We start from the raw sequence: 22,625 nt of genomic DNA, 5'->3' as shown, positions 1-22,625 counted from the left end.
TAAATCATTATCCTGATTTCTGCTGATTTCAAAATTCTCACGTCTCTGGTGGATCTTCACAGATTTTCTAAACATGAAATCTCCAATGAAGTGTCAAACATTGCGCGCTGAATCTAACAAACGCTAGAGCTTTTCTAAAACCTTCTATTCCTTATAAACCTCCGAAATCAGCTTTATCGTCCAGCAGTCCTAAACTGTGTAAATTGTTCCGAGTTCAGGAATATTAGGTCAGGAATGTTGCTCTGTTTTTGACCGGAATATGAACAATTTTTGTGTATAAATATTGGAATTGGAAGATTTCATTTTTTTTTTTTCACTCATAGTATTCCTACACATGGGCACATGTACACATCCTACACATGTATTTTTTAATACACTGTAAGTGATATTTAGAAAAAGTCATCATTCATATGGCGTCATATGTTTGTTTGTTTTTAAGTATGCATGAAAGGGTTAATTAATAAATTGTGCAAGAATGAATTTATTGTCCATTATTTATAACTATTCACTGTATTTATGTACTGTATTACTGAAATACACCGCAACTCCTTTTTGCATATTTAATGCATGAGCATTCTTGTCCTGTCTTGATTATCGTGTAATGCATTTTGAACTTCTTGTTATTTTTTAAGCTGAAATATCAGGACGTTTGTTCTATCCCAGCGCTCATTGCATATTTTTGACACCGATGATGGATGAACATGATGTATATTGTGCATATTCATGTGTTCTTTGAGGGCGTTTTTGGATAGTTAAGGGTAAACCCTTTACGTTTTGAAGATTCCTTTGATTTTTTTCTAAGACTGTACTGTATGGTGAGTGAATATGGAGTGTATTATCTCTGATATTTCTAATCTACATGGCAAGGTTCTCCTCAAATGAGCACATTTCACATTCAGACATGAGTGATGTCAAGTCAAGGTATTAAAATATAGAGCATTTGTAAATAATCAGTCCTTTTACATTAGACTAAGTTTGCCCTTGATAAAGAGACAAGCAAAGCACATGCTGTAGCATGAAATCACTCTGTAGTTCCTGGACTCACCACATGAGGGGGCTCTAAGCCTTAAGTAATATAAACTGGATTATGTCATATTAAATGTACGTGCTTTTTTTTATTTGTTTGTTTGTTTGTTTTAATATTTGGGTCTCCTCACAATCCATGCGTTTTTGTTCATAGTTCATAATGAAAACTCAAACCCCAGGTGAATAAAAAAATGACCAAAAAGGCATGGATTTTATAGCCAGGTTTTAATTTAGTAACAGTGGTAGAAATCACAGCCCATGTCTATCAAAGATATTATAGATATTTTGTATTAAGTTCTTATACACTCACTGGCTACTTTAATAGGAAATGATCTAATCAGCTACTACTAATCAATCTACTCTTTTGATTTTTTTTCCCTTTTCAAATCAAAAGAGTATAAAATTTATGCCATCTTTTCTTCACCAAGGCCAGAATTGCTTTAATAAGGCAGACATGAGGAAGGAACCAACCGACCTCCCTATAATGTGCTGTGACAGCACACTATAACTGTAAAAGCATTCCTACTGCAGAGTTTATTTCATCGTTATTTTTTGTGAGACTTTATGCGTGTTGGTTGTCTGCTTGTGCTCACACTTCTGTCACTTATGCCTTATGTCTACTGTTGCAGCATGTGTGTGTGGGCATTTGTGTTTTCACTAGAGCGACATCAGCACTGACGCACTTCCAAAGCGCTGTGCTGATTGGAGGAGATTCTGTGACTGTTTCCTGGTCGACCAGGGTTTTCCTCTCTGTCAGTGCGTTACCATGCCAACGTTCATTCATACAGATGGCTGGAGTGATGATGTGAAATGTCCTGCACTGCTGCTGCACAATAAGCTCTCCAACAGGTGCCTTTATTTTCAGCCACAGTTAACAGTGGAGGAAAGTTCACGTAATGCTCCTCACATGCCATAGCTATAACCTACATTATCTGCAGAATCTGTTGAAATGTAACTCCTCGAGCATTTCACTGGCTTTATAGCTGCATCATGTTCACAGTCTATCACCGATTGCTCACTGATTATGTGGCTTATACTTTTTTTAAAAAAATAAAATTTTAAGTCAGCTGATCATCATGAAGTCTAAGTTCATCTCCGCATGTCTCTGTTAGATGGCATGGGTCCAGCTGGCAGTGAAGTGAGATTGACATTGTTTAGTTTAATGTTATTACGTGTTATAGTAGACAGTGAACAGCACAATGAGTTACACTGTGTGGCCAAAAGTATGCGGAGACCTGTCCATCACACCCACAAAGTTGGAAGCGCACAACCGTATAGAATGTCTTTGTACGCCGTAGCCTTACAATTTCCCTTCACTGGAGCCAGACCTGTTCTAGCTTGACAATGCCCCTGTGCACAAAGCGAGCTCCATGAAGACATGGTTTGCCAAGTTTGGACTGGAAGAACTCTTGAACCCTGACCTCAACCCCACTGAACACCTCTGGGATGAACTGGAACGCCGACTGCCGACTGTACCCCAGGACATCCTGACCCAACATTAGCGCCTGACCTCACGAATGCTCTTGTAGAAGAATGAACACGAATCCCCACAGCCACGCTACAAAATCTAGTGGGAAAAGTCTTCCCAGAAGAATGGGGGTTATTATAACAGGAAAACGGGAATACATCCGGAATGGGATTTTGCTTTCCGTATCCACTTTATCAGGGTTGCTGTGAATTTTGAGAACGCCGGGTGTAGGGAACTGTGTGTAGGGAACCACGCACACACTCATTCACACCTAGGGGCAAGTTATCGTAGCCAATTCACCAATTGGGAGGTGGGAGGACACCGGAGAACCCGGAGGAAACCCACACAGACACCAGCGGAGCATACATTGTTATTATTATTGTAATTGTGTGTGTGTGTGTGTGTGTGAGAGAGAGAGAGAGAGAGAGAGAGAGAGAGAGAGAGAGACTTACTAGTCCTTCATACAGTAGCTAACAAATGAAGACATACAGTGTATACTGTCAGTTTTTTTACGTCCAGGGATTTTAAATGTTCACTATTTAACACATTCCAAGTGCTTTGTGTAAGAGAGCCAACATGGCTACTGCATACTACTGCTATTTATTGCCAGAGCTGTGACCGTGTTCTAGTTTCCCGTGTTGTTTTATTTGATAGTAGCCTATCGTGTTTCTGACGACGCCACCGTTCAAAAATCTAAGCCTGATCACGTGATTCTGGGCGTGTCTAACAGACTCAGCGTGATTGACAGGTTACAGGGCGGCGAGGCGAGGCTGGGTCACGCGCTCGTCATGCAAATAAGGCGCGCTGCAGCCCAGCGGGCGCCCATGTGGACGGAGACCACGCCGTGTTGTTCTGCACGCTGATTGGCTGCCTCGGGCTGACGCATTTTAATCATATGCAAACGAGGAGCGGCCTGGAAGAGCGTCTGGAAAACGCGGAGCTGGCGTTACGGATCGAATTAATTCGACTTCGAGACGCAAAGAGGGGTGGAGGGAGAGAAAGAGATTTCAGTTTTAGAAATGAAGATTCGCCAGAGCCTCGTTGTTATTTTTAGTTTATTTATTTATTTATTTGTTTATTAATTATTATTATTATTATTATTATTATTATTATTATTATTATTATTATTATTATTATCCATCCATTTTCTATACCATTTATCCTACAGGGTCGCGGGGAACCTGGAGCCTATCCCAGGGAGCATGGGGTACAAGGCGGGGTACACCCTGGACAGGGTGCCAATCCATCGCAGGGCGCACACACACACACACACACACACACACACACACACACACACACACACACACACACATTCACACACCCATTCATACACTACGGACACTTTGGACTCGCCAATCAGCCTACCATGCATGTCTTTGGACTGGGGGAGGAAACCGGAGTACCCGGAGGAAACCTCTACAGCACGTGTGTTATTATTATTATTATTGTTGTTGTTGTTGTTGTTTTGGTTACTGTCCGGGCAGCGTTTCTCAAGTTCTCCCTGCGTCCTTATGGGTTTCCTCCAGGATCTCCGGTTTCCTCCTACCTCCCAAAAAGATGCCCCTAGGTGTGAATGTGTGTGTGCATGATGCCCTGAGATGGACGGGCCACTCCTATCCGGGGTGACTGCTCCTGCCTTGCACCCACTTGTTGCTGGGATTAGTTCCAGATCCATTTTGACCCTGAACAGGATAGAATGCTTACTAAAGATGCACGAATTATTATATTTGTTATTCTTATAGTGTCTTATAGTTATTAGCCCATCACATTCGAACGGGTTTAATCCAAACCTCAATAACTCTAAAACAAGATGGTCTATAAATAATGTCAGCTTGTGTGGAAAGTTCAGGAATAACACACTCTCTGGCTCCGGATCACAATGACCGACATGCATATATATAGCCATGAAAAAGCCAGTAATCGTGAACGGAATCGAATCGTGACACCTCTAATAATGAAATCTTTGAGCGTCACCTTTGTACGTGAAGAAACATTATTTGTACAGAATATAAAACCATAAACCAAAGTGGGGTGTTTTTTTTTTGTTTTTTTTTGTACGATAATGGAGCTTTTTTTTAATTATTTCGTTCTGACGTCTCTGACTCCTGATCCGGATCTCTAGCCTTGTTTTCTAGAACCGATAGTATTTGGGGGCGGGGCTTGGTCTAAGGAGGCGTGGCTTGATCGCTATGCCGCCTTCCACTATGTTGTGTTTTCTGTTACTCGCATCGCCATCTTGTTGCAAGTCAAGTAATGCACGTCTGAGGAATTTTCGGAAGGACTGTAGAGATTTTTTTTTTAACGTAATCATAATCTTTAAAGGAGTGTTAAAGCTTAGTGTGCGTGAACAACCCGGTCATCCCGCAAACACGCAACTTGCAGCGTGTGCGCGTGTGAATGTGTGTGTGTGTGCGCGCGCGCGTGTGATTTTTAAAGACACTGTATCCGCTCGGTGTACGAAATGAGTATTGATACTCTGCTGGAAGCGGCTAGATATCTGGAGTGGCAAGCAGCCCAGCAACAACAGATTACACGTGGTAAGGTGAAGGGGGGTGAGTGTGTGTGTGTGTGTGTGAGTGAGTGGGTGGGTGGGTGGGTTGGTGGGTTTGTTCATTGTATGGAGAAATTACAAAATGTATATGCATTTTTGTGTGCATAGAGTCGTGCACGTTCATGCTGCAGCACTTCGTGCGACTGTTAATGCAGTGTAACATTTATGTAAATGATCATCGTGTCACGGTGCCGTTGTGGTTCTTGCTGACGCTTTGTGTCATTTTTTAAAATTTTGTTGTTTCTGTTATTTGTTTGTTACATTTGATTTTTATTCAGCGGTGTCAATCCGCGCGAGCGCTTCGCATTGCTCGGTTTCCGGGTTAATACCGTGCTATATTTAGTCGGCGACTCCGCGCGCGCAGTCCCGCCGTAGTGGGTGGGTGAACACGCACTCTCTCTCTCTCTCTCACACACACACACACACACACACACACACACACTCAGTCTCTCTCTCTCACTTTCTCTCTCTCTCTCTCACTTTCTCTCTCTCTCTCTCACACACACACACTCAGTCTCTCTCTCTCTCACACACACACAGTCAGTCTCTCTCTCTCTCTCACTCACACACACACACACAGTCTCTCTCTCACGCACACTCACACACGCGCACTTTATAGACTAGAACTCTGTAGGAAATTGGTTTGCATTTGCGCGCGCGCGTGCACGCCTTCACTTAAAAAAAACATTATTTTGAATATTTGTTAGAGTCTGTAATTAAAAACTAACCTTAATATCTGACTACATTTCCCCCCTAAGTTAGGGAATGTCGTAATGCATGTTTGTGCGTTGGGCGGTGGCGAGAGAGAGAGAGTGTGTGTGTGTGTGTGTGTTTACAGTATGACATTGCCGCGTGACTTTTCTCCTGACTTCCTACTTCATGATTGTGCATCTCTGTAAGATTTTCCCTTATAAGACCTCCTCGGTTATGTTTGCAATGATCAATTGTGTGTGTGTGTGTGTGTGTGTGTGTGTGTGTTATCGCAACAATCTGGGAGTAGGTTTCTTTTTCCCCTTCCTTTTTTTTTTTTTTTTTTCTCTCGTGCTGGAGATGACGTGTCACTGGGTCCACACCCCCGGTGGATAGCGCGTGCTAAAAGGCCGCCCCTTGCGACCACGTGCGCAATAAACAGGCCCCGCCCCCTTTATCTCGAGTGGGACCGCCCACCGTGGGTCACGACGTGGGGAAGTAGGGCAACTCCCTCCAAGCCTCGTCTGTCTAATGCACAGTTATATAATGTGATCATCTCTGGGGGAGGGTATAACTACATTCAAGTGAAAAAATAAGTACACCCCATGGAAATTGTAGGCGTTCTTGACATGCTTCGACGAGCAAACGTTCGCTCGTCTTTGGCACAGCGCGTATTAATGAAGTTGATATACTTGAATAAAACCACAAGGAATATGAGCCTTTTCAATCATTGATTCAACAGAATTATCAATAGGTGTGATATTCTTCGGGGGGGAGTAAGTACAGAAGCTTGGCCTCAGAAGCTAGTGTTGCCACGTTTAGCGGAAATAACTTCTTGTAGACGTTTTGCATAATTGTCCACCAGGCTTGCTGGAACATCTGACCACTCTTCCATGCAACATTCCCTCAGTTTTCTGTTTCAAATCCCCCCACCGACATTTCAACGGGATCCAAATGTGGATGTCTGAAAAGTCAGGAAAACATAAGAATTACGTTGTATATATTTAATTTTGTGTTTATTATTCACAGCATATGCTTATTCCATCTTTTGCCGTTATAATGCGCTCCACTCTTCTGGGAAGGCTTTCCACTAGATTTTGGAGCATGGCTGTGGGGATTTGTGATCATTCAGACACAAGAGCATTAGTGAGGTCAGGTACTGATGTTGGGTGAGGAGGTCTGGGGTGCACTCGACGTTCCGGTTCGTCCCAAAGGTGTTCAGTGGGATCGAGGTCAGGGCTCTGTGCAGTAGGGTTGTGCCGACAGACGATGAAATCGGGGATCAGCGATAGTCAGAGATATTGAAGATAACTGATGCCTTTGACGATATGTCAAGATGATATTTGGCACGTTTTCCCCGCTAACAGTGCAACGGGATTGTTAAGCACCCAGATGAGGACGGGTTCCCTTCTGAGTCGGGTTCCTCTCAAGGTTTCTTCCTCGTATCATCTCATGGAGTTTTTCCTCGCCACCGTCACCATCGGCTCGCCCAATAGGGATAAATTCACACTCTTAAAATGTCCATTGTTAAAAGCGCTATACAACTAAAACTGAATTGAATTAAGTACCAAACTATGCTGTGTACTCGTGTGCTGTGATATATCCTTGGAAAGCTAAGATTCTTGTGATACGAACCATTTCACGATACAATCACAACAGTAGGTACAATCAACGTCTCTGTCAGATCGCCGACACGCAAACAAACAGTCACAAAACGTCTTCATCAGATATCTTTACTGATGACTTTATCAAAATGGCCGCCGCACTCTGACCTTTCGATTGACACCTCATTTGAGCCAGTAGGAGCTTCCTTGTCCTGTCCGTAGCCTTCAATAACCGATGAGAACCCGCGTTGAAATGAAGTGCCGTCGTGAAATGCTCGCGCCTCTTGCAGCCGGTTGTGTGGATGACTGGCGCATCGTATCGCACCGTATCGTATAGCCAATGAAATTCGGAAAAATACGATATGCTACATTAGTGGCAGATTTCAACCCTTGAACTTAACCGATGCCAAGTTGTTCTGTGCGTAAAAGGTGAAAAAGTGCAGTTTTGTGACCGCGACTAACTTTTGGAAGGTGAATTACGTCGAAACGGACGAGGAAAACAAAAATATTCGCTCCAGTACGTGCTGGAAGAACGCAGTCGGCGGGAAAGCGACGAGTCTGGGGATGACGTTTCAGAAGTAAATAGTGATGAATCGTGTATTGATTCCGAGGCAGAGGGAGGAGACGTTGCTCTCGACAAGTAAGTGTTTTATTGTAATAACATAATGAAATATATGATAAAAACTGTATATTTAATAAATGAGTACATCAATTCGCAAATAATAACTGTCGCCCCGCCTTGCCCCGCCCCTACGTGCGATAATATCGTGTATCGGCGATCTCAGGCTGACGATAGGACGATCTGACTACGGAGAAGCTCGTCCAACGCTACCGTGAACTCTCGTTCTTCCGGTCTAACCTTAACACACCGGAGCTCAAATTGTAACGCTATAGCATACGAACACGTCCTATACAATCGCGCGCTTCGGAACCCGTTCGTACGGTTCCGTACGCCTTTTATCCGCGTACAGTGTGCTTCTGTGTGTTCTCGGTGGTGTGACGTCATTAAATAGAAATGCCTCGTGCACCAAAAAAAAAAAATAGTCGAACGTAGTTATATTTTAACCGGAGACGTGTTTATGCTTACACACTGTTGTAAGATACGATCGGACCGATTTCTCTTCGGCTAAAAACGCAGCCTATACGAACGTATAACGGTCTCTTCCTGCCCAGTTTGTTCTCCGAGAAACCCTTCGAGGATTTGAACGTTTTTAAGCCTTAGATGCGCAAAAAGCGACCCGTCCTGTCTCCTACGGTGATCTCTGGGGGAAACGGCATCGGAGGACAGTCGCCGAAGAAGCGTACCGAGCCGTGCACCGGGTCAGATTTTTGGGGGTTGCGTGAGGCTTTTGTGTTTTTAATGCGTGAATTTAGCATTTATTCGCATTTTGCAGAAAAGGCATCATTGTGAAATCATTGTGTGTTTTAATAGCCTTCTACTACAAGTGTTCACAAATAACAATGGGCAAGAGAAGGGGTGCTTAAGAAATGAATAATCAGTGATCTTTTATAAGAGGTACACTGCGCGAATCTATGCCTGTACAAGCTTGCGTGGGTTCCTCGCTTTGTTTGTGCTCCAGACCGCATGTGTGAGTAATTGCGTGCTCTTTGGAGAAGGAGGGAGGGAGCTTAAATGGCTGTGTTCTGTTGGCACGTTCCCCCCCCCCCCCCCCCCCTCTTTTCTCCTTTTTTCCCTGACTCACAGTAGTCTGTAATCTTTATAAGGCGACCAGGCACTGCCGTGCCAGAAACACATGTCCTGTAAGAGCTGTCCTCTAGAGTGCTTGTCCTATTGCTCAGAACACCGTCCATCTGTTAACGTCTTATTCAAGATCCTTGAGCTATCGTTCTCTTGGACCTCATTAACGGAAACACTGTCTGGGTGATATATTAGTAGCTGTATGAGCTGCTGTTTTAATGATTCTTAGTTTTAAAAAGGGGGGGGGGGGGGGGGGGGGGATAAAAGCCCCAGACGATGGAGGTCGTTTGCTCGGTGGTGTTACTTTATTTGACAGATCGTGTAAACGAGGGAGTCTTCTCCCGTGTCTGTAGCGTACGTTCGAGTCTGTAAGCGTTTTCTCGGTTTTTAATTTGCTCGGCGTGCAGCCTGCCTCCCCAAAGCCTTGTTCTTGCGAAACCGAGATGCAAGGGAAGGGGGGGGGGTATTGGGAGTCGTGTTTTGGGTACCCGCCTGGTTCCAGCCTAATTTGACGTTCAAGGATTCCCACGTGCCTCTGTGTTGGTCTCTTTGCATCCATGGCAACCGTCGCCTCGCACGCTCGACCGCATTAGCAGCTCGCTTTTTTTTTTTTCTTCTGTCGAGCGGGACGCGGCGTAGGCACTGCAGCAACGGATCACAGCTCGTGTCTCATAGCGCTAATGACATCAGCTGAAATGTGCTTTGGGCAGCTCGGCAAATCCCCCCCCCCCTCCTTCTCCTATTAAAATCCAACCCGCAGAACAAAAGCAGCGACCCTCAGCCATTGGTTGATGCCTACTCTACAGCTCCGTCTGTCAATCATGACAAACTGACCAATCGAGGAGTCTGCAGACGAGACGCAGCCTCAGGTTCCCCCCCGATTTTCCTCTGCATGCTGGTAAATGATATCAGCACCAGGACTGGTGCTGGTTTCTGGGTCAGACACCTCCCAAGGCTTTTCTCCTAAGCCTGGATTATGCTTTGTTGGAAGTGCTTCTGAGAAGAACTTCTGAAAGCCTGGAATGTTCGCGGTTTTTATTGTTATTTTTTCACAGCAGGTAGTTCCTCCTCATCGATTGCTGTCTGTTAAACAGGTGATGCGGGGTAAACAGGAAGTACACACTCCATTGTTAAATTAAAACGGTGGCGCACTTCAACGCAGACGATGATGTCGACGTTATTAGTGTGTAAACCGCAGCTAGTTAGCTGAGCTACGCGTCAGCGTATTAAAAAACAGCCCCTTACCGTCGACTTCACAGGAAACAGCCCGACTGCGTTGATGCGAAAGTAAACAAAACAGCTCCAGGCAAACAATACGAAACCAATAACGTAAAATGATCAAATATATATATATATATATATATTATATTTTGGGCTACGTTAGGAAAAAGAAAAGTGCGGCTAAATTCTCAATTCTGATTAGTCCCTCTAGGATTTAGCAAGCGCACCAACGAACACGAAATCAAGCAAACGCCGCGATATTATGAAGGGTTCGCAATCGTTCTAAATTATCACGTGTCGTCGTCACGACGCGCGTTCAGCCGAATCGCTCTTCGATTCGCACGCGTCCAACACGAGTACGGCTAAAAGGTCTCGCTTACGTACAAACATCACCGCGAAAGGCCGTGCGAAACAATTCTGCGCAATTGCGATTTCGCCAGTTCAATCAGTTTACCGTAAAAAAAAAAAACCACAAAAAAGCGCAAAAAGATTCATGCACGTTGATATGGTGAAGTTTTCTGTAAGGAGATGTTTATTTACGTCTCCAGTGTCAGCGCTTTGGAACGTTCAGTAAGTTTCCACTGGAAACGAAACGTAAACCAGCCCTTATCTGACTTTGTAAGCGTGAACTCCTCCCACTCTCAGCCAGGAAGCTTTCTATACGGCTCGCAGCTGACGGATGGAACCTGCTCTGCCGGTTTTAAAGTTCCACGATTATTACGCTTCTACGTAGGAGCAGAGGAGTCATCTTGCTTCTTCTCGTGCCTTGCTTGAGGTCCATGTGGTGACGTGTCTGCCGTCAGTTGGTGCGGTGCGGTGCGGTTTAGTCGCGATAACAGTCTTGCAGCAGTAGCGAGAAAAAGTTTTTTTTTTTGTTTTTTTTTAAAAAGAGGAAGGACTTGTTATATATATTTGCTTTATATATACTTTATGAGGAAGACCGTACTAATAAAAGGTGCTTTGTGGCGTTCAGACGATGCTCGATCAAATGAAAGCACCCGATGTGTGTCAAGAAAACATTCCTCAAACCGTTACACCACCACCACCTTGTTGACAGAAGGCAGGTTGGATTCATCAAATCATGCTGCTGAAGCCAAATTCTAAACCGTACCATCTGCGAGTCAGAGCGGTCAGAAAAACCCATCAGGCGACATTTTACCAATATTCATCAGTTTTAGTGACTGTAGCTTCAGCTGTCCTGTTCTTGGCTGCCAGGAGTAGAACCGAATGTGGTCCTCTGCCGTCGTCGCCCGTCCGCCTTACGGCTTGTCGTGCGTTTTGAGATGCGTTTCTGCTCACCACGATTGTAGAGAGTCGTTATCGTAGCCTTCTTATCAGCTCGAAGCAGTCTGGCCATTCTCCTCTGACCTCCCTTACCTCCAAGTGAAAGTAGTTACTTGTAGATACATCTATTATGTATATCTGTTCGTCCATCTGCATCGGCGTCATCCTCTTATCTTTTCTCTTCTTCCAGAGGAAGATGAGCGACGACAAAAGGCCCTCCTGTCCCGTGGAGCGGAACCCAAGCGTGTCGAATTTGCTGCCACGTCCATCCAGCCGGCGCCGGTTAACCACACGATCTGGGCTGGCGAGGCACGAACAGAGCCTCGCAACCATCAGCCACGCCCTCCGGCCCCAGCCCCTCTCCTGCCTCCACCCATGCCCATCACGGTCATCCCAATCCCTGTGGTTCCAGCTAATCCCGCTGCGTCAGCGCTCCATACGGCCTCCCCTATACCGGTGGTAACTTCTCTGTCTGCAGCACTGTCCCCTCCGTGTGCTCCTTTACTCAGCTCTGTAGTGAAGGACACGCCCTCGGCACCGCAGCAGCAGCATCTTCACCAGCTTCAGCATCGCCCCCTGGTCACCCACGTGAAGGCAGAAGGCAGCACTTTGCCTCAGTCTGGCACCAGTCCCAAGCAGCAGCCTCAGGCCCTGCTGCAGCCGTACCCTGCCCCTGTCATCACCCCCCAGCATGCCTTGCTGGCCCAGCCTACTCTCGCACAGCCTCCGAGTCACGTATCGCAACCGGTCCGGCCCAACGGCGCAGCCTTGGAGGACACCCGTGGCCTGGAGGGCAAAAGGCGACCCGGAGGGTGAGGTCATTTATAGTATTTCTTCGCCTAATTCCATATATTTTACTTCACTGGCAAGGCTAAGGTAGATAATAAGGCATAGAGCATTGTGCAGTAAATGTGCGGTGTGCAGAAGGTTATGTGAGGTTATCTAAGGGATGTTATAAATACAGAACAACTTAAGAGTGACTTGGATATGTTGCTCATATGCAGCTCCAGTTCTAACCTAAATGCATCAACACTGTGCTTACAGAGCAGGAACCAGGGAGGTGCACAATAAGCTAGAAAAGAATAGGTGAGTTACTTCTACTTCTATATCTGTTCCACATACTCTGCCTGTGCTTGAAGTCATATTGCACTGACTTTTAATCACGACTAGATCTAGCTGAGGGAATTACATAGGTAAAGAAGTGGAAAAGATTACTGAGATGTTTTCATTCAAGAACTTCCGAGGCTGTAGGAAAAGAACCTCTGAAAGGAAAAAGCCACTTGTTTTTTAAATACTTTAACGGATCCCAGCGGTTATATGGGGTTAGACTTCTTAACCAGGCCACCGCTGTACGGAAACGCTACAAATATAAGCCTTACGTGAAGACGTTTACTCCGAGCGTATCGTATTTCCCGACCCGCCAGAGAACATCGGCGTAAGTTAATACGAGTTATCACGAATCTGACGGTTTTGAACTTCTGATGTTAACTGACACTGGCTGGAAGCCCCGCCCCCTCTTGCTCTCACCTCACATTCTCTCGGGGCTTTCGGGACGCGTAGGGTGCTCTCGTTGTTTTGAAATAAACCGACGAGTCATAATTAATCTCGTCGATAAGAAGTGAAAGATTTGATTAATAATGTTCATTGTGACGATGGTTAGAAAGTCTTGTTTTGTTTTTTCCCCCCAGTTTTCCACCGTCGAGTTTTCTTGATTGCCAGCAAGCGGTTCCTGACTGCATAGGTAGTAGTAATATTATCACGCCGCGTCTTGTGCTTCTTAAACATGAAGTGCTCGCTAATTTTCCCTTTTTTTTTTTTTTTTTAGGCTGTACGTTCTGGACAATGAAATCATTTATTGCGATTTTTTTCTCTCCAAAACGGTCAATTGTGAGTAGGGGAAAAATCGATATCGCACAAACCTGAACCGTAGGGTCGTTAAATAAGCAGCCCGATCGTAGCCGACTCTCGGGTCGGACATGACAAACGCTAAACGTATACGTGATAAACGTAATATTATAACCTGTAGATGTATGGAATATAGAAACGCTATTACAGTACTCGGGAGTAGTAGCTTGTCATGATATATATATATATATATATATATATATATATATATATATATATATATATACGCCCCCCCCCCCCCCCCCCCCCCCGCCCGCCTTCTGTATAATACCGTGTAATAATACCCCCCCGTTTTCTGTATAATACCGTGATATCTGTCCTATAACGCTGCTACATTAACTGACATCAAAACTAAATCGTTTACGACCTGCTCTATGTGTCCGCTTTAGACGCGCGCACCTGAAGGAATGCTTCGAGACCCTGAAGAGGAACGTCCCCAACGTGGACGAGAAGAAGACGTCCAATCTGAGCGTGCTCCGAAGCGCCCTGCGCTACATCCAGGTACGGACTCGACGCTTTCCTGAAACGGAGAGTAGCTCGGGAGTGCACGTCCGTAGGTTTTTGTGTAGAACTCAAGAACGCTGTGTGACGAAAAGGTGAAAGGCCTAAAGGTGGGAATTGGATGGATTCTGTACTTAGGAACAAAATGGTGGACTTGAAAGGGGTTTTGATCGGTTTGCCGGTTCCGGCGTGTCTTTATCTGACATCTTAGACGGGGTTAGATGTTCCGACATCGATAGGAACTTCTGACAGTTTTGACCTTATGGAGACGTTCGGATGGAAAAATGTGTGGGGGGTTTTTTGTTTTGTTCTGTTTTTTTTTATACAAAAACCGCAGCGTCCGCTTGCAGAACGTCCGGACATTCTTTCGTGCACTGGGCATTTTTATGGTGCCGTTTGATTAGCCACGTGCACGGACAGGATCGGATTAAGGAAGTTTGTAGTTGTAAAAGTTGATGTTTAACGCGGTGGGTGGGATGGTTATTCAGGGTCAGAGTGTTTGTGCTTTCCTGAAGCACCTGACATGCCAGGGTTGAGGTTTTATGTGTAGCAAAAGCGAAAAATGTCTATGTTAAATGAACATCGAGGACTGGGAGCTGATATACATATACTGTGTGTGCGTGTGTGTGTGTGTGTGGGCTTTTTTTTTTCTTTCTTTTCCCCAAACGTGCTCCTTTCTCTTTCACTTTTTCATAATGAACTGCAGGAGTGTTATTAAGCCAGTATCGCTCTCTGTTTCTCGTGTTCGCTCTCTCTCTCCTCCCACCCACACACACTCGCACAGCTTACGTGCTATTGGCAGGAAAGTGTCACAGGCATATGCTACAGTGCTTCCTCGCTGGGAGATCATGCTTGGTCATTATGTCCGTTTGTCCCTCTGTGTTTGTGTGTGTGTCGGTTGTTTTTTGTTTGTTTTGTGGTTTGAGCATCTGATAACACCTACTGTTGAAGTTCTGGGTTATACCGTGCGTGTTCTGTAGCTGCATATGAAGGTTTAACGAGTACACCGGATTAGGTCTGTTGGAATTAAGAATAGTCGAAGGACGGAATATTTTTTTAGATGTATTTGTCATTATCAGGCAGTTTTACTGAGGGAAAACATCGTGTTCTTAGTGCAGGGAAATAGGCCATGCAGTGACACAATTACTTCGAATCCTCCTGTACTAACACCGAGACTCCTGTTCCTCCCCCCCCGCCCCCCTCCTTCCTGTGAGGCCACGTGAGGCCTGAGCACATGGCGAGTGCGAGCCCGCTGATGTCAGCGGCAGCTCTAGACAAACTCCTCCTCCTCCTCGATCCCTCCCCGCCCGTTTCACCGAGAGTATGCCAGACTCTGTTTTGCTGCACACTGCTCTCCTGTAGCACATGCTTACTGGCGCGTTGACTCAAAGCTGCAGCCTCCTTAGGGGGAGTGCGCGCATGGAGAGACAAACCTGATAAGACAAAAGACAAGGGGAAAGACCGTATTTGACTTCCGTAGTAGGCTTGAGTCTTCATTTCGTGTTTGCCAAGACGTCTTGTACCTATTGCGCAATCCGGTCGAGCGAATCTTTTGTAGACGTGAATAGCCGGGGCATCCGGGATCCCGTGATATCAGTCCCATTGAAGGCAAGGAAGCCTTAAAGCCTTAAAGTTTGGTTTTTTGGCGGGGTTTTTTTTTTTGACAAATTGCAACATACTATTTTATTTCCGCTGTCAAACCTCTTCTCGGGCCTGAGTCACCAATTTAGGAGGCCATTTTCCAAGATAACGAGCATCTAGCTCGCTCGCATTCTTTGTCGCATCGAATCATCTTCATAGAGGCTTGTTATGAATCTGTTGGAAACGAGGGCAAACCCAGTGTCTGTGTAGTGAAGGAGAGAACACGAGGGGCGGCTGTAATTACAGCGGAAGGGTGGAGGAGTGCTGGGGGTGGGCGTCTGAGAGGTGTCCGAGTGGAAGGATGCGCCGTCCAATCGGATCGGCCCTGCCGTTCCGGCTCCGCCTCCTCCTCTGTCGCCACGTTGCTCTCTTTCTCTTCCGTTGCCAGGGAGACTGCGGCGGGTTCCAGCTGTTGCCGTGGTGATATCCTGCGGGACCCGGCGATCCCGTCTGCTCAGTAGCTGGAAGACAAAAGGCAGAGCTCGGGTCGAAACTGACCTGAGATCAGTCAGCAGCGGCGACTTTACGTACGTGTACGTGAGCGCAGAGGTGCTGTCACATGACACGTCCCACCACGCTCGTTCACTTCCTGTTCAAAAGTCACCGACCGGGTCGCTGACCGGTGCGGTGCAGTGGGTGTAGAATTTTTTTTTTTTTTAAATGTTGAGCCGTTCGTAAAATGGTTCACTTCCTTTTGCTCCAGGAACAGTAGCGTATTTGTTAAGGTCCAGTTTTGGAAAATTCTAGCAAATTCTAACAAATTCCACGTTGTTCTGTTTCACACCGGCGCTCCGCGTCGCCACGTTCGACAGACGCGATACTCCGTAAACGTGCTTGCGTGTCATTTTTTTTCGTGTTTTCTGTCCGGTTTAACGTCTTAAGCAGAGTGCTCGTCGAGGTCACGGCAAGGTCAGCTGTCTGAAATGGTGTTTCTTCAATCTCTTTCTTCTTGTATATGAAGTATATCTTAAAGACATTCTAGGAATACCCTTGAAGGACTCCGTAACAGTGAACGGTGAAGGTGTCCCCGTCCGTGCCGTAGGCGTCGAGTTTTGTGTGTTTTGCGTGTATAAACGTCCCGATAAGCGGCCAGCGTGACCGGATTTCCGTAAAACGGCGTTTCCGTTTTTAACGGAAATCCAGACGTCCGTTCGCCAGTTAGCGAGCCGTGCTACGTTCCCTTCGACGCTGCTAGTAATGCTCTTCACAAACCCGATGCTCGAACTCAGCAGTGACGAGAAGCAGCTGTACTCCGACTAGTACCATACCCGTTCGAACGAATCGCACACGTTTAAATACGTGAACGTCATCGCGTATGTGATCTCCGTACAGGAATCTGTACAGAAAACCAAAGCGCAAACCTTCTTCTGAAGAGAAGGCCTTTCGGCGTTTCTTCTGCTCTAGACCCGCTGAGGACATTTTTTATATTTATATTCCCGCACAAAAATATCACAAGCTCGTCGGTTTTCTATTCCTGGACTCATTACTCTTGACATTTTGGTTCCGGAAAAGTTTCTAACTAAGCTCGAATCCTGAGAACGTTCCAGCGACGACAAAAAAAAAATTCCGGAGCATAAAGCAGGGATAGCGTGACGCTACCGGATTAAAAATAGACCCGGGGTGAGCGAGGCGGCTGGTTTTAAAACGAAACAGCCAGTAGGATCAGATTATCCAGATGATGCGTTTCAGTCTGAAAGGCATGTAATTTACCGGATGAGTTTAATGAACTGTTCGAGTCTAATTAAGACACGCTGTTTATTCGTTTTTGTTCTTGCTGGCGCTCAGATGTAAATCACGACAAGATTGAGAACGGTATCGGAATTGGGTTGCCATGTTTGTATTATAATACCCCATAGGGCTTTATATCTCCATTTATGATCGTTCATAAAGCTACATGTCGTTTGGCCAGTTCACCCTTTTGGATTTCAACCTTTAAGTTGAATGCTGTGTGTGTGTGTGTGTGTGTGTGTGTGTGTGTGTGTGTGTGTGTGTGTGTGCTGTTGATTTTCTGCACGGAAAGGCTTACGGCAGACTCACTGACCAGACAGTCCAGTCACACTAATCCCGGATCAAGCTGCATTCGCACACATGCTCCTCGTGCTCTCGCACTGCGGCGGTTTCTTCCATATTCCCTTAATATCCACGTTTATACGATCATCGACACGTTACCTAAATAATATATAATCACGCAGTCTTTTTGTGTTTATTTATTTTTGCACGGATTCCATCTCTTCGTACCATTTGCGCGATATTTCCCGCCATCTTCCCGTACGTACACCGTGTACAAGTACGGTGTCTGGAGGTTTCACCGACTAATTCCTAGCAGCTGAGAGAAAAGCAAGGAGTCTAGAGAGCAAATTTGGCCGTGTTGTCCGGGTGGGAGGGGTGGCGTACTCTCTCACCTGTCAATCATAGCGAGCGTAACCAATCATGGGTGTATGTGAGCGCAGATATGAGGAAGAGGGTTAACGGATAACGCTTTCGTCCGGGGGTGTTACGCTGCCCTGTGACGCAGCATGAGCGGCGGCTCGAAAAAAGATGCCACGGTCGGCTCCGCGAGTCCTGGAGGAAGCACGTGTTGGCCTTCACCCTCTGGGTGGGAATTGGCAAGAAAAATGAGGAGGGAGGGGGGGGGAAATAAGGCAAAATTCTGATGCGACTTAATAATAAGCAGCTCAAACATATTTATTTATTTATTTATTTATTTACCGACCGTGAAATCACCATCACTTCCTTGTTTTCTACTCACATGACAGAGGCTCATGAATTCACAGGTCGAAGATCACGTAGATCACAAGTTGGCATGAAAGTGAAAGTAGCCGTTACCGGAAGCAAGAAGAAGCCTTCCACGTCCTTCGTTTTTCAAATCATTCCCCTCCCCCCGTTTGCTCAGGCTGCTGCGTTTTCTCCCGTTGTCTCCCATACCCACAATTCATAAACACTAAGCCCAAACCGTAGATATCGGCACCTCGGCAGTATCGCTAAAAGCCTTTCCTCGTAGTATTATTCATTAGGTGGAAACGCGGTTGTGTCGTAACGGCGTTTTGCTGAAAAAGGGAGGAAACCGGCTGGAGATTGGACCGTCACTCACTCTTTCAGAGGGAACATGGCCAAGTTAAACAGCTTTTCACAGTGTGGGGTTTTTTTTTCTTTTCCCCACCTACACAAAAGCATGTGACTGTAGTTTAAAGTGGCCGTGAAATCCAAAAGGTGTCTCTGAGATTTTCGTACCGGTCCCTTGGTGTTACAAACATTGATACGATACTAAATCTAGAGAAGATCGATTTGGAGATGTTCTCATTTTAGTTTTCTAGTTCGTCACTTCCGGGGAAAATGATCGGATTTCGTTGACGATTCATCGTCCTGCAGATTTTACTGACCGTCCAGTTAAAGGCTCTCAATTAAAGAACCGTATCTTTTCCTCAGATTTCCCCTAAGGGATCAATAAAGTATATCCTCCATCCCTCTGTCCATCCCACCCCAGGAGGCAGGTCTTGCGCTACGGCAGTAGATCTTTTAGTAGTAAACCATGTGTTCTTGGCTGAGTTTACTCATTTTGACGAGGGGGATCATTTTCACGAGGTGGCGGATATACGACCGGAACGTCTCGGAGGTGTTTCACCGAGTCTCTCGTTAACCGTGGCTCCGTTCTCCGTATTAAGCTAGTTCGCTAAGCTACTGTCAGGTTTGTTTAGATCGGGTGGGAGTTGTGGTGCGTCTCGAGCCCCGTTCGCCGTCGAGCATTTCAACACGACGTCACTCTGACTCGCTGTTTCAGAAGGAAAATACTCCGATGCAACGTACCGAATCGAATCGAATCAAATCCGAGCCATTTCATGGGGACTTGCCGTAGCGCGAGTACGTTTCCCGTCCTCACTCGATGGAGGTCGCGTCGTTCCGCGGCTAGACCTTACGGTTTCGTCCTATTCTTTGTGAAGTCACGTCGAAATCCCGGTTAGGAAACCCTATGAGGATTAATACCCGGGTGGACGGATGCCGGAACACACGGCACGTTCGCCCGTACTCTCCCCTGACTCCCCTGAATTTGTGATTTGATCAGCTGACCGAACGTAAAACTGGGTCACCGTGTCGTTTGACCCGCGTCCACTCTTCCCCTTTATCTCTCCCCCGTTCACATTCCGTATGATTGTTACAGCATTAAAAAACGTACAAGTAAAAAAAAGATTAAAGAAAAAGGAGGCCGGAGTCTAAAAACACTACTATGCTAAAATCCTGGAGCGGCTTCAAGCAAAACGAGTTTGCACAGCAACAGAAACACACGTCGTGGTATTTCTTGTACTTAAGGAACATAAGAGAGAGGTTATGACGTACAGGAGACGACACGCCCACTGACACAAAGCCGACGCGCACCTTACGCTCAGCTGAGACACGACGACGCGGAATTCTTTCTACCAAGCGGTCTGGCAGGTTTTCTGTGGACGAGCCTATCGGCCGAAACAGGCCGCTGTATCTAATCCCCGAGGGACACGGCCGCTCGGCCGAGGATGTCTGTAAGGGGCGGGGCTTCATCGGGGAAGGAAGAGGAAAAAGAATAAACAAAGGAAGCACATCAGTAACAATATAAATCCTGTACACAATGTCCCAAAAAGAGCTTCAGTCTAGACATTTCTTCATTCGGACCCCGAGGGTTTTTTAAACCGAAAATCTATTTATATGTCTAGAACTTTGAACAAAACAATAATCCCATCCACGTAGATTGGAAATACGAATTAGTAAGTAAGTCTTATTTATTAAAACCAAAGTTCCGTACGTCCAGCTGCAGGACGGATAATCAAATGGACACGATAGGAAGACATTCCTAAAGAAAAAGTTTTAAAAGCTTACATAAAAAAAAAAAAATGTTCAAATTCCACATTATATATCGCTAGACTGTCTGTAGGCGTTCCGAAATATCTGAATGCCTTTTGCACGGAATAAAACCAGGAATATCCACTTCAGAATATGTGGAATGGGTCATTTTACCATGTTTGACGTTTAAAAAAAAAAGTAAATGGTTTTGATGTTTTGCGTGTAGACGCTAAAGCGAAAGGAGAAGGATTACGAGCATGAGATGGAGAAACTGGCGAGGGAGAAGATCGCCACTCAGCAGAGACTGGCCGAGCTGAAGAACGATCTGAGCCAGTGCATGGACATCGTGGAGATCGAGCGCATCGTCCGGCAGACGGTCCAGCCTGAAGACGACCAGGCTTCCACGTCAACAGCATCAGGTACGGCGTCGTTACGTGTTCCTCGGAACATCGTCACGATCGCGGTGTCTCGTTGGTTTCGGTCTTGGGAACCGTCTTCAGTCTCGTTCATCAGGCTCTTTAGTAAGGATGTACGGAAATGTTTTGGTCGATCGCTCCACATCCCTGCCACAGAAACGGCTACGAATGTTTTGGCGACGCCGATGTTCCTCGTCCTCGCGTGCAGTGCATGCTGGTAAATGCTAAGCAGACGTAAATCACTCGCACGTTCACGGCACGTCTGATTTGCTCGTAGTGACGCAGACGACTGCGTTCAAAAGCCCCCGGAGGAGGAGTGAACGTCTAGTATTACGGCGTGCCGACATTTCATTCGTTCTAACCGAATAGCTAGTCTTATTTCTTCTTCTTCTTCTTCTTCTTCTTCTTCTTCTGTGTCCTCAATACTCCGTTTTGTCTTTCTGCAGAAGGCGAAGAAAACTTCGAACAGGACGCAGAAGGTGGCGCCCCGTCCTCGTCCCGCTCCTCGGCCCTGAGATGTCAGCCGGCGCCGTCCGAGCCACGCGGCCCCGTTCTTCCGCCTCCTCCGTCCATCCTCCCCTCCCACATTGCCTTCCAGCACAAACCGTCCACCCCTCCACAGCCCCAGAACACAGCCATCGCTCCTCAACCCAGCGTCATCGCGCACGCCTCCGTCTCTCACGCCTCCGTCATCCAGGCGGTTAATCACGTGCTCCCGGCTGTTTCCAAACCCATTGGTCACATAACCGTGCACCCGGTGACCCTTTACCAACAGCCCGTGGCTGTCTCGCAGTCCCCAGTGCTGGGTCACATTACACAGACGCTGGCGCAGCAGCCCCATAGCCACAGCCATGTTAACGGTGCAGCGGTGGGTCAGCAAGGCGCCGTCATCGGAAAGCCCACGGCTGTAGTGACCCACCATCACGCAGGTCTCATGGGGCAGGCTGTGCTTAACCCAGTGACTATGGTGACCGTACCGCCTTTTCCTGTCAGCACACTTAAGCTAGCATGAGCCACGCAGGTTTGTGTGTGATGTGTGGTATGTGGCATGTGAAGAACATCTGGATGGTCAGAAGAGCACAGGACTTTGCTATTGATTTAGCATCGTGAGCGTGCCCGATCGTGGAAATGACTCTCGTCACGTCGACTGAATGAGAAACGGGTGATGCGATTACGTGACCTTACAAATCATGAAACGATGGGTGTCGGTTATTCACAGCGAGTGATGGAGGTGCTAGAAACAAAAGTCTCCCCGTCTCCAAGTTTCAGTCCCGCTCCTCTGATTAGCTAACGTACCTCAACGTCTCAGGCATCAGTTTCTCATCCGGTCACAAAAAAATGGTAATGTCAAGAAGAAAAAAAACCCCCAGAGATGATCACGGTCAATGAGAATGCATGATTTGTTGCATTATTATTATTATTATTATTATTATCAGAAAATATTACTCATAATTGGGCTGACATTTGAGAACGAGTAAATCTAGACGTGCCTAACCCCTAGTCTAAGTCTAATGGCGCCCTCTGCTGCTTACACATGGTCCTGCTGAGCTTTCTCAGAAAAGACTGCCTGACTCCGACAGCCACAGGCAGCGATAACGGGCGATTTCTGTCCTTCAGATACGGACTGTGAGACGAAGTGACGACAGAACGCTCAGCAACGTGGAGAGCACTGAAACAGTCGAGCCGTTAAGCACGTTTCTTCCATTGCAGTTGTGATGCCAATATTTCTTCACCACACGATGTACCACTAAATTTCCGAAGTCTTCTACTGGACATGCGATTGATTCACTTCCGCAGAGAAGCAGGCCGA

The 22,625-nt window shown here is 46.3% G+C and overlaps 1 protein-coding gene across 3 annotated transcripts; it reads left to right on the top strand.

Annotated features, from left to right (window-relative positions):
• The first annotated feature begins 4,686 nt into the window (after positions 1-4,686).
• mntb (MAX network transcriptional repressor b) lies at positions 4,687-21,957 on the top strand. Of its 3 annotated transcripts, XM_017492681.3 has the most exons (7): positions 4,687-5,031; positions 7,811-7,979; positions 11,734-12,355; positions 12,588-12,629; positions 13,838-13,949; positions 20,626-20,818; positions 21,262-21,957. In XM_017492681.3, exons 2-7 carry the CDS (start codon positions 7,928-7,930, stop codon positions 21,825-21,827), a joined length of 1,587 nt encoding a protein of 528 aa, XP_017348170.1. In that variant the 5' UTR covers positions 4,687-5,031; positions 7,811-7,927; the 3' UTR covers positions 21,828-21,957. The 3 variants fall into 3 exon arrangements, with proteins under 3 accessions (XP_017348170.1, XP_017348169.1, XP_017348171.1); XM_017492680.3 differs by lacking the exon at positions 7,811-7,979; XM_017492682.3 differs by lacking the exons at positions 7,811-7,979; positions 12,588-12,629.
• The last annotated feature ends 668 nt before the right edge of the window (positions 21,958-22,625 follow it).

Source organism: Ictalurus punctatus, chromosome 18 (assembly GCF_001660625.3).
Source record: "Ictalurus punctatus breed USDA103 chromosome 18, Coco_2.0, whole genome shotgun sequence".
In the NCBI taxonomy this organism is placed as follows: domain Eukaryota; kingdom Metazoa; phylum Chordata; class Actinopteri; order Siluriformes; family Ictaluridae; genus Ictalurus; species Ictalurus punctatus.
This window is presented reverse-complemented; position numbering and strand designations above follow the sequence as displayed.

What these genes read in the sequence shown, in the direction of transcription:
- mntb (XM_017492680.3), top strand. Translation starts at nt 4,956, where the DNA reads ATGAGTATTGATACTCTGCTGGAAGCGGCTAGATATCTGGAGTGGCAA. An exon ending in GCAACAACAGATTACACGTG is followed by an intron (nt 5,032 to 11,733) that starts GTAAGGTGAAGG and finishes CTCTTCTTCCAG; the next exon opens with AGGAAGATGAGCGACGACAA. An exon ending in TTCCACGTCAACAGCATCAG is followed by an intron (nt 20,819 to 21,261) that starts GTACGGCGTCGT and finishes GTCTTTCTGCAG; the next exon opens with AAGGCGAAGAAAACTTCGAA.